The 12,196-nt window shown below is 37.9% G+C and overlaps 1 protein-coding gene across 1 annotated transcript in view; it reads left to right on the plus strand.

The window, feature by feature from the left end:
• The window catches only part of PAPSS1 (3'-phosphoadenosine 5'-phosphosulfate synthase 1), a 48,009-nt gene that overhangs the window by 7,545 nt on the left and 28,268 nt on the right, over positions 1–12,196 (plus strand). Inside the window, exons 2-5 of the mRNA XM_009885493.1 lie at positions 1,428–1,542; positions 5,628–5,863; positions 7,195–7,333; positions 9,427–9,545. Of these exons, the coding sequence (XP_009883795.1) occupies positions 1,428–1,542; positions 5,628–5,863; positions 7,195–7,333; positions 9,427–9,545 (609 nt within the window). The remainder of the gene's footprint in view (positions 1–1,427; positions 1,543–5,627; positions 5,864–7,194; positions 7,334–9,426; positions 9,546–12,196) is intronic.

Consider the following 12,196-nt stretch of genomic DNA (forward strand, 5'->3'; position numbering starts at 1 on the left):
TGGGTCGGGGCAATCCCAAGCACAAATACAGGCTCGGTGGGGAATGGCTGGAGAGCAGCCCTGAGGAGAAGGACCTGGGTGTGATGATTGACCAGAAGCTCAACGTGAGCCAGCAATGTGCGATCACAGCCCAGAAGGCCAACTGCATCCTGGGCTGCATCAAAAGAAGTGTGGCCAGCAGGTCAAAGGAGGTGATTCTGCCCCTCTACTCCACCCTCATGAGACCCTACTTGGAGTACTGCATCCAGCTGTGGAGTCCCCAGCATAGGAAGGATGTGGACCTGCTGGAGTGTGTCCAGAGGAGGGCCACGAGGATGATCCGAGGGCTGGAGCACCTCTCCTATGAGGGAGAGGTTGAGAGAGCTGGGGCTGTTCAGCCTGGAGAAGAGAAGGCTCCGGGGAGATCTTATTGCTGCCTTCCAGTACCTAAAGGGGGCCTACAGGAGAGCTGGGGAAGGACTTTTTACTAGGGCATGTAGTGATAGGATGAGGGGAATGGCTATAAACTGGAAGAGGGCAGGTTTAGATTAAACATTAGGAAGAAGTTTTTCACTTTGAGGGTGGTAAGGCACTGGAACAGGTTGCCCAGAGAAGTTGTTGAGGCCCCATCCCTGGGGGTTTCAAGGCCAGGCTGGACATGGCCTTGGGCAACCTGGTCTAGTGGGAGGTGTCCCTGCCCAAGGCAGGGGGGTTGGGACTTGATGATCTTCAAGGTGCTTTCCAACCTAAACCATTCTATGATTCTATTACAATGAATAAAGAGTTTTAAGAAAGTCTGTAACCAGCTTTGTTTTTAATTAAATTTATATTACAAAAATCCCATCTTTTGGAGTAAATTCTTTAATAAGATGCTTAGAAATAGTACTTTCTTTAAACAGTTAGAATATATGATAACATTCTCAATTCTGGAGACTGAAGATATCATAGGTAAAGGCAGAGCGGTTGGGAGATGTGTCTGCTGAACTGAAAGTTGGACCAGATGTACAGTTTGCAATGAAAAGATCTCTTAAAGAATTAAAAATGAGCCAACGTTTGGCTGTTTTAGGACAGAAATCTTTAGCTCAGAGAGAGAGGATCCATTCGAGCTTTTTAGATTTAAATGACTTGAATAGAAGTCAAATCTAGCAGATCTAGCAGTTCATATCTATAGTTGATTTTTCTTAAACAAGTGGTATTTGAAAGTGGTAGTTGACTAACCTGGCAATACCAAGTTTCACAGAAGGAGCACAAGGGATGTGGTTTGCTATGGGTGGCTTTTCTAATTTCCTTTGTCCTTTGTTCTATGCTGCGGCTGATGGATTTTGTATTGTTTTTACTTTCATTGATCTGTCTTCAAGTCTTTCTTTGTGCCTGTGGGTAAGTTTTAGTATGCTTTACCAGCTCACACTTTCAGAAGTTAAAGACCTAATCAACTACTTCTTTTACAGGGAATGCAGAGGGCAACCAATGTTACCTACCAAGCTCATCATGTCAGCAGGAATAAGAGAGGCCAAGTGGTAGGAACAAGAAGTGGTTTTCGTGGATGCACAGTCTGGTTAACAGGTAAAGTCACAGATTTCTGAGGATCCTTTTGTTTTAGTTACTTTTCTGAAAAGCTGCTTATCTGTAGCTCCTTTTTTTTGATGCAAAGTTGAATGTTGGAACGGAATCTAAAATCTTGATTCGACTTTATTACTATTTTTAGGTATACTAGCAAGAAATTGCTCTGGGACAGATAGTAACTTGAGAATGTATTTTCTTTAGTGCTCTGGGACCATTGTTTATTTGGCATTGTCTGCTGCTTAATTCCAGTTGAGTTTTGGAGTATGTGGGTTTTTTTTGTGTGTGTTTTAACCAATTCTGGCTCTTCTTACTGTCCATTTTACCTATTAACAAATGAAACCTAACTTTTTTTTCCTGGAGTCTGTGCTTCTGAATCTTTTCTGTAAAGGTCTTTTCTCTTTGGAATGTTCTTGTCCCCTTGGGTTGAAATAACATTTCAACATAAACCTGCCTTTGGACAGCAATTGCATGTTGGGGCAATGCATACTTGGAGTTATTTTTGAAATCAGCACAGTGTTTTTTTCACTGAATTGTTTTGATTGTAAAAAGAGGGGGTAAGTAAATTGTGGAAGAGAGCTTTGTTTCATAATGGTGAGGGGATTTTTTTGTCTTTCAAAGTTCCCAGAAGCTTTAACACATTTCCTTAGGAGTTTTTTATTTCAGTTAAAACTGAAAAGAAAAGAAAATATAACAAAATGTGTTATTTAATTAGTTTGTAAACTATTTAGAGAGCTGTTATATTGCAATAGAAAAGATCTTCACAGAGTATTAGAGAAACTTAATACTCTAAGTAAAATTTGTTTCCACTATTGTTAATGAATGTGTGTAAAAGGTAAAGCAGTAGTTGATAACAAATTGCTGAGAGCCGTTCCAAACAGATTTAATACAGTAGCTTGCTGTCATGTATTTCTTTGGTAAAAGAATGGGGCCCTTTCTCTCCATATTTCTGTCACGTAGCTCCAGCCTGTGTCTCAATGCTCGAATGATCTGGTATGTTGCCTCTCTGTTTCTCCTGGTAATTCATTAATATCCTTTTAAAAAAAAGTCATGATAAAAATGTTTACTCAGTTGTCTACACGGCAACATTTTCCAGTCATCATCCTTTTTAAACAAATGTAATCTTAATGCCCAATTTCCTATTTTTTCAGGAGGAAGAAGGGTGGTGGTAGAATACAGAAAAGTAAAAAGGCTGTGAGGTACTAAGAAGACTGTGTCAGGGAAGTTAGGTTCTTGAAGATGTTTGAGCACTGTTGTTAGGTAGTGAAATGGTGTGTAGGTATTGAAGTAAGCAATACTACCCATTCTAGCACTGTGCAAACATGAATCTTCAAAACTCTGCTAGGTTTTAGTATAAAGGCTGAAATGGTGGTATATTTCCTTTGAGATTCTCTGACCTCTTTGACACTCAGGGTGAGAGCGTATGGAAAGTTATTTCAGAGATCACTTCTCATAGTTACGCTAAGATTTATTTGAGAGCTAAATTCTAATGAATGTCTTCTGCTGTCGAGTCAGAGGGTCCCAGTAAAAAAAAAAAACAAACCATGAGGAATATATCAAAAGTATGGAAAAGCATTACTTTCATGTGTAAAATAATATGCAATTTTGAGAGTGTAAGTTACTTTGAAGACTTGTCAGCTCAAAAGCTGTTTTAAAAATTCGTTCTTATATAACGTTAACTTTTGCATTTCATTACACACTGGAGACAAATAACGTATGAAAGGCAAGATCATTTGAGTGAATTGCAAGCTAGATGTGGGGACAAAAATTGCAAAGACTGCTTCAATGAGAAGTAGATGATGAAGTTGCTGAAATATTAATTTGGATTGCCATGCTTATCTTCTAGGTTGGGGTAGTACTTAATTGCTACCAAAAGAAGACTGTTGTGTTTTCAGCCTTACTTTCCTTCCCTTGCCTTGCATAAGCTGTAGTGCTTGCCCAGCCCAACCTTGAGCTGATTCAACTTGCTAAATCATCAGTGAACCTGACACAGCCTCCTCATACTCACAAAAAAGGGGAAAAAAAAAAAATTAAAAAAATTCTCAAACTGGGTTGGCACCAGAGGTAGCGGAATAATAGAGGCAGGATGGTGTGAGTGGAGAGAGGGGAGGGCAAGAGAGCAGGACCTCACCTTTTGGAAGCTGGTTCTGGCCTAAGTCATAACATTCAGCTTCATCATGTATAGCTGGTCCTCTTTTCAAAGTAGACATTGACACAAGAAACCTGAGTTGTCCAAGAAAATGTAGATAACTTTTATAAATGATGATAGGTCATTATTCACAACTCTGCAATTTTTTAATAGTTTTGAGCATGAGCCAAACCATACTGAAATCTGTGAGATGGATGCGGGGGATTTTCTTGTTGGAGAGGTGTTAGCTTAAGTGTTACCATAAGTTGGCAAAAAGATAACTTTCTAAGACCCAGTTTGGAGTTTTAGAAAGCAGGCATTCTTTATCGCAGCACTGGGCGCACAGGGGATTGCTCCACCTAGTGTGCGCCCCCACTTGCTCAACTACAAAGATTATATGCAATCAAAATATACATATTCATTAGATTTCCAAGAAATGATTAACATATTCATGCTACTTCCATAATGCATTAATACATGTAAATGTCCTTGACACATGCACATTTATGTCTATTGGTGGTCTTCCAGGGCTCTCTGGTGGTTGTTGATAGTCTTCCTTACCGTGTCCACTGACTGAACTCGGTCTTTGCGCATGCTCAGCTTGCCCTTTGGCCTAATTAGACAACACTTAATTACACATAAATAGCTCATTCTAGCATATACTCCTTGTCTACTCTATTCAAGGCTACTGTGTCTCAAAACTTCCTTTTATCTACCCAAGCATAGCACCTGTTTGACATATCTGCTCCTAAAACATCCTGAAATTTGGCTGTATTGCTCTAGGGAGGGAACCATGTCCTTCAGCTTGGTATCATAAGTTCCTATGTAGGTTTTGTCCTGGGATACACATATTCTTATGTTTTCAGTAGACTGCTCTGCATCTTCTGGATATTAAGTTGAGTGAAGGAGGAACCAATGCAATGTCTCCTTTAAATTACCCTAAACCATTGCAGCTATCAAGGTTTCCTTTGCACTTCTTTTTTTTTTTTTTTTTTTTCTTCTTAGAACATGCTTGTTAGCATGATTATCCTTTGCTGTAAAGGTCTTAGAAGTAATAACAAACAGCTGGTTTATGTGATTTTTTTGCTTCTTTCTCTGAAAGCTAGAATAAATCATAACCACCACTAATAAAAATCAAAACATTTTTTTTCATCCCCCGTTTTTTTTTTTTTTTTCACTGTCATTACCCTTTTTATTTTCTTACTCAAAGGATTAAGGTCATTTCATGAAGCTTTGAGTTTGTGTCCCATTTAGGAATTGATTGCTCTGTCTAAGCTGAAGCATGTGCTCTGTATAAACTCCTGCAATCTAGTCTGGAAAATTATTTAAGCAAGACTTCCCAATTGTTTAAAGGTTTATTACCGAAGATTCTGAACTAGACCAAAGTTTAAAATGAAAAATGCCTTTGCTTGTTGCTAACAGATTCTGGTTACTGGAGCATCACTGCTGTGTGTGAGTCTTGAGTTAGTGAGTTTTGTTGTGTCTGTGGTGTCTAATTCAGTGCTGTTATTCTGCAAGGAGTAAGAACAGAGTGGGATTTGGTCTGATCCTATTTCTTTTGTTGACTGAAATTCAATTAAGTGTGAGATCTTCCTCTGGTGTAAACATAACATCTTAACTCTGTGTTGGGTTTCTGAATTTAGTTTGCTCAGGTAGTAACAACTGCCAGCAGCAGCACTGGGGAATGTGCATCACATCTATAAGCAGCAGCAGCTTTCAAGACCAAAACTCTTTTCTCTGCTTCTAATTGCACACTTAACTTTCTGCATTATTCTCCCTACACCTATTGTCTGTTTAAAAGGCACTTGGCTTATATTGCAGGTAAGCATCTCCGAAAGGCATTGCTGCTGATGCTTCTCACTTTAGATTTTTCATACTAGCAGTAGTACCTGTACTACAATTTGCTCTAACTTGTTTATGTGCTTATAATTTATATTTATATTATTATTGAATATTCTAGGTCTATCTGGTGCTGGGAAGACTACAGTGAGCATGGCACTGGAGGAGTATTTAGTATGCCATGGCATTCCATGCTACACATTGGATGGTGACAATATTCGCCAAGGCCTTAATAAGAATTTGGGTTTCACACCAGAAGATAGAGAAGAAAATGTCCGTCGTATTGCTGAGGTTGCTAAACTGTTTGCAGATGCTGGTTTGGTGTGCATTACTAGTTTCATCTCTCCTTATACTCAGGTAAATGTGAAAACTTTCTAGAAAAAAAAAGAAAATGCAAAATGTCACTCACAATTTTAGTTACAGGAGTCACTTGCTGAACTTAGCCAGAATCAAATGCTTGGTTGTTTTTTTTTAAAGGCATTTGTGCTTTCTAGAGATGATTACTCAAATTTCAGAAACATGAATCTTAAATATAAAAAAGGTTTACATTAGTCCTATAACCGCAACTGTCCTTCAGTCCATTAGGCAGAATTATTAATCTAATATTAGGAACAAACCCAAATGATACTCCAAGAAAGCGTCTTAAAATTACAATATCTTGTTTGATCCACATAGATTCCAATACTTTATAAATACGAAGACTAGGTATACACTAAACCTGAAGACTCAGTTAAATTGTTTTTAAAAGCAACTTTTCCTTCAGTGAATGAATGGCATGATCTATATTTTGCCAAGTGGCTTAAGGGAGAAATGTTTAATTGCCCATAGTTCTTTTTACTTTATTTCATGCTGTGTATACAACATGACATTAGATAATACTGAAAGTTAACCTAAATCCACGTTCACATTGTGTTATGAAGACTTTCTTTTGTCTCTGGATGAGATGGGATGAGATGGATGGGAGAGACAAAAAGGGTGTGTGAACACCAAGTGTCTTGAAGAATGACCCAGGGGCTGTAGCTGAGACATTTCACAGCATGAGAAGGTGTTATTTCTCTGGTTATAGTGGTGCAGTTCTTCGGATAACAACTTGGGGAAATCAAGATTCTGCAGCAAACCAGAAGTCTTTAGATATGAGGAAAAATAACTGTATTTAGTAAGACATGGTTTTGGTGGATTTTTTGGAAGTTTTTTGTTCTCAAATGAAATTCACCAATTGTTTCACTGCTTGGCAAGCCATACACATAAGATAATATTTGGAGCATACAAGTCTTGTCAGATGAAAGAATATAGAGAAATCTGGTGCACTGGAGAGAAAAGCAGTCATATCAGGAGCAGCAGGTAGTACCTCCTCTGACTTTAGTGAGCTAGGCAGAAGTTACTCCTGAGATAGGGACAGGTATAGAAAATTCTGCACTCTATGCCTGGGTTTTCCTTTTTTTTTTTTTTTAATAGATCAGGTTAATGTAAAATATCTTATATCTTCATGTCAGCTTTTACCATGTGATGAACTGTAGCCAAACTGATGCTTTCAGGGCATCGGTTGATCAAATCATGTTTCTTTTTTCAAACTTCGAAAACTTGTTTACATTTTACAATCAGCTTTTTTAAAATGGAACTTTGAAAGCATAAAGACAATAACAATATGTGCGTGCAATCTTTCAGGGTTTTTTTCTGTTTTCTTTCAGGATCGTAATAATGCCAGACGAATTCATGAAGGGGCAAGTCTGCCTTTTTTTGAAGTATTTGTGGATGCTCCATTGCACGTCTGTGAGCAGAGAGATGTTAAAGGACTCTATAAGAAAGCCAGGGCTGGAGAAATTAAAGGTGAACCAAGATATCATCACGTCTTTCTACATAAGTGAAATATTGGTGTAATTTGGCTCCACATAAGTGAATGTGCTCAAATCTATGAGTGTACCACCCTTAAAAGCAGCAAGGACTGGGTACAGGACCAAGCAGAAAATTTGGATCGACTTCTAGCTTATGGAACAGACTGGTTAAAAGCATAGGGCAGTAAAAGGGCGAAACTGGCTATCCTCGTGGAAAAACCTTGAGCAGATTACATGGCTTCCTTCTATTGCAAGCTCTTAGGATTGAGGATTAGTCTATCTCCTTTGTGTGTCCATTGACTAGTTAAAAAAAGAGACTGATTCTCTCTAAAGTCTACAAATAATTGCATTGGTAAGAGTTACTAACTTCTTCCAAAAAGTAAAGCATGGTCGCCATCTTGCTGTAAAGACCACTCAGACCACTTCTGAAGAGACTAACTTTTATTTTGAAATTAGGATTCTATGCTAGTGCCCATGAAAATGATTTCCTATCCCTAGCCTCAGATCAAGATTCAAGTACAGCCTGCAATAAAGAAAGCTTAAATATGTGATCACTCATTGCAAGTATTGTTTCAAGTGCTGCTTTGCTCTGTGTTATATTATGGTTTGCAGAGGTTCACTGTAGTGCTTTTTACCTGTATTAAGAAGCAAAGCAGTTTTTAAAATAGTCACACTCAGGGGCTGAGTTTACAGATGCCGTAATGATGAACTCACCATTAATCAAAAATGATACAAAATTTCAGAAATATAAGACATTCCACATGACTGGTTGCTTGATACTTCCAGTACTATCAAATATATCATGCGAATACCACTAATAAATAATGCTGAACTAAGGTTTGCTCAGAATCAAAACAAGATGGCTTGAGATGGCATGATACAGAGAGATAGTTCTGTACAGAATCCTTATTTGTCCTGTAGAGCTTCCTTAATATTTTGTTAATTTTACAAGCTCCGTAATGGAATTGTGTTACTTTAGAAGTGGTATTGAGGTGTACAGTGCCTGAGTAATTTACAAGTGGGTCTAGCAGTGGGTGTATCTTACAGCCTATCTGGTATGTGAAGAATGAAAATTAAATTAACTTGCCTGTTCACAAGGAATGTCAGTAACTGTTGTCTTTTTCTCTGGCAATGGTAGTGGGAGACTTTCTTTTCCCCTATTCCAACTCCTCCAGTAATCAGATACTTACAAAGCATACAGGTTTTGGAACAGATACCAGCCTTTCTTTGTTGCATGGGGTACTAAAAAAATGTATATTATTCTTTGGTGGGGAGTTAAGCTGCTAATTTTGGGAGTATTTTAAGTCTGAAGTGAAAAACTTGAGTTCTAATGTTTGCGTTTGCAATTGTAGAGGATGCAGATGTTCAGCTGCTGTAGCCCAGCTAATATTTCTCCTACGGATCTGACTTGTAGTGCTTACATGCTTTGCCTTTGGGCTTGATTTTCACTCCCTTGTTTATGCATGGTTAGTCAGAATCTCCTGTTTCAAAGCATATTGCTAGCTAAGTAGGCCAGAACAAGTGTCACTGGTAGCTTGTACAGCTATGACAATCGTTATTATAACTATAATAAACACACACATCTACCTTAGGTTAACAGCTATCTTAAGATGGGTACATTATCTAGCCTAATGTAATAGGTGTTGGAATTCCTTACTCTTCAGAGTACTGCGTGGTGGCACGAGTAAATTTACATATATACTGGTCATTCAAAGTCAGACTTTGTGTTCAAAAAAAAAAAAACACCCCACAACAATCACAGCTGATGGATGACTAACTCTGCGTTGATGTGCACAGCTCTTCCGTCAGTGCTCCTTTCTTTATTCACAGTATAAATCAAATAACTTCACTAACAAAAATGTGCTATGTATGTGCTGCAGAATGCTAAAGTTTGATGCAGTCATGCAGGATTAGCAGATGGTCTGATAAAGAAAAAAAAGATTTCTTACAGAAATCAGTTAAGGAAGCTAAAACTCTGGGCTCTTGCCTGTTGTGTTGGTTTATATTTAGAAAACTGTCTGTGAACAATGTTAAAATGCAGTCATCTTTCGGAAAAGTCACTTAAGATTTTTGTCTTCTGTTCTGTAGGTTTTACTGGGATTGACTCTGAGTATGAAAAACCGGAAGCCCCAGAGCTTGTGCTGAAAACTGATTCCTGTGATGTGAATGATTGCATACAACAAGTTGTGGAACTACTTCAAGAGAGGGTGAGCAGAAAGGCAGATATATCTTTGTAACTTTTTTCAAAGCATTTGTGCCTGCAGTCTGAATGTATGTGCTGGGAAAAGCCGAGACAGTTTTTAAGAGTTAAAGGCTTACACATCTTTCAATTCTAGCTTTTAAACTTGTCCTATTTTGTGTTTCCTTTTTAAACCTAAACATTGCAACAACATTGATCTCTAAGTGAAATAAGATTTGGACATGTGGAAAATTAATTTATATTAATTATCATAAATGGTAACTGGAAAGGAGAGGTGATTGTCTCAGTTGTTACAGAACTGACAATGAATACTGACTTTGAAATTGGTTGCTAGTATTTGTAAGAGTCTGAAATTTTTTACTTTGTCTCTTTAGTGTACAAATTAATATATACTGCAGATGTGAAGAGACAGGGATGCATTTACACAGTAATTTGACCTGGCTTAAATAGGGGTTGCTGTGGTTGTGTCTGGTGTCCCTTGTTTCCACTGTTCTTACTGCACTAGTAAAAGTGGTCATGCAATTGTGTAATAACCAGTTCAGGAAGCTGATCTTCTTGACTAGGCTGAGTTGAGTTAATGGTTCACAGCTTCTGAAAAGGTACATCTCTTGTCGTTCATGCCTGCAATCTACACTATCCCTTTTGTAGCCTCTAGGCCTCCTCCTGTTGTCTGATAAGTGGATTCAGCTCATGACCCAACCTGGAAAAAAAGCAAACAAAAACCCAAACAAACAGAAAAAACCCAACAAACCACCCACAGAAAACAAAACAGACAAAAAACTCCAAGTCTCACTAAAAGTGAAGGCAGCCATGAGATGACTTTATCCTCTTGAATCCACACCCCAGAATTTTTTAATCTTCATGTAGAAGAAATGTATGTCCTTACATTCTTATCTATAGTCAGTGGGTAGTGGGATGACATTTCAGGCAATTTTTTAGTTTAGATACTCTAGCAGACGATTATTCATGTCTTTTTGTGAAGTGGATGTTCTGGAAATTTAGGGTGTAGGCAGTAGCTTGAATAAAGCTCCACCAAGTGTTGAAGTTGGTACAAAGCAAAGACCCCATCATGTAGCCAGCATAGAGTTAATTTTAGTGCTTTGTGCCAGTACAGCTCTGGAGAGATTTAGTCTCTTGTATCTAAATTTTCAAGAAAACTCTGTTAATAGATCACTGCTTGCTCAAGGTTGCTCAGGATATAAGACAGGGCAGAAAACCACAGCAGAATTCTAGATTTTTACCCTAGCACTTATCTGAATATTTTTTGAAAGAAAAAAGGAGAGAGCCGTGTAAGAGTCCTACCTATGGGAGGTGGCAGTTCCTGACTACGGGAGGCCCTGCGCCTCCTGCTCAGAAGAACAATTTAGTATGTTTCATAATTGTGGAAACTGATGTCACTTGTGCCAAGATAGTGATCCCCAAAGTCTTGCATTAGTACACTTGGTACACAGTGCTGAATGCTGGCTCCTGACCCAGTCAGCTTTGCTTTGTCCTTTGCTTAAGGCACATTTATTTTAGCCCTTTTTTTTTTTTCCCCCCTTTCTTTGTAGACAACAGCTTCATGAATGCCAAGATGTCTTAGTGATTGCTTACTTTAATGAGACACAATGAAATCAAGGCACGGCTGAACAGGCGTGTCTCATTCTCAAGCCACGTTAATACAGAGATATTTTGAGAATATGATTTCTGTAGGTTTCCTTTAGTTATGTTCTTCTTTAATAATCCCTTGTGATTAGTAAAGAAAAAGACCATAGGCCAGCAGCATCAAAAATAATTTGAGGTGGTCTTTTTGTTTCAATAGCTGTGAAAAACTTTGGGAAGAAGTCCGCTCAAAGTATTGGTAATCCTTGAATTTTAAGGTCTGTTTTTATACTAGTTCAGACAATAATGGCAGTAAAGAGAAGACAGGTAAAACTGTATAAATATACGTTCAGATAGATAGACAGATATGCACATGTATATTTATTAAACAAGAATTTGAAACATTGTTCTTTTACAGGTAGTGGAATTATTTGTATTTTAGAATTTTTCATTATATTTGAAAAGAACTCTGAAACAAATTAATCAGGTCATTTCCAGAAACATGTTCAATCCTTTATGGAAGAAAAAGGGAGGTAACCACACAGAAATAGGAGTAATAAGCAGCTGTTGAATCTGGAAAGTTCTTGTGTGGCCTAACTCTGTTTTGAGGGTCACCTGGTTTGGTTTCTTTGCATGTAAATGCAACAAATACTTCAAAATTTTGTTAGGGACCTAGAATGCAAGGTACTGATGAGCATCTCCTAAAGCTACCTAGTCTGAGTTATATGGAAAGTTCCTTGTTTTTTTTTTTATTTTCTTTTTTTTTCCCCCCCCAGCTGCTTTCAGTACTATACAAATTAGTGCTTGGATGCTTTTTTTTTTTTTTTTCAGTCAGAAACACTCATGTGGCTTTTGAGCTTGATATATTTGGCTTTCAGTCTGCTGATACTTTCCAATGGAGTAAGGCAAGCCTGGTGTGGGTCTTTGGCCGTAAAGATTTCATTGTTTTTGTTCTTGTTTTTCCTGTCAAAATATAGCTGATCTAGCTCATTGCACAAAATTTGTATTTCCTTACTATGAAATACATTCAATATTTAGCCTGGAAAATATTTTCTGAAGAAGTCACAGCTCAGGAAT

This window comes from Charadrius vociferus, unplaced genomic scaffold (assembly GCF_000708025.1).
Source record: "Charadrius vociferus isolate BGI_N301 unplaced genomic scaffold, ASM70802v2 scaffold55, whole genome shotgun sequence".
Taxonomy (NCBI): Eukaryota; Metazoa; Chordata; class Aves; order Charadriiformes; family Charadriidae; genus Charadrius; species Charadrius vociferus.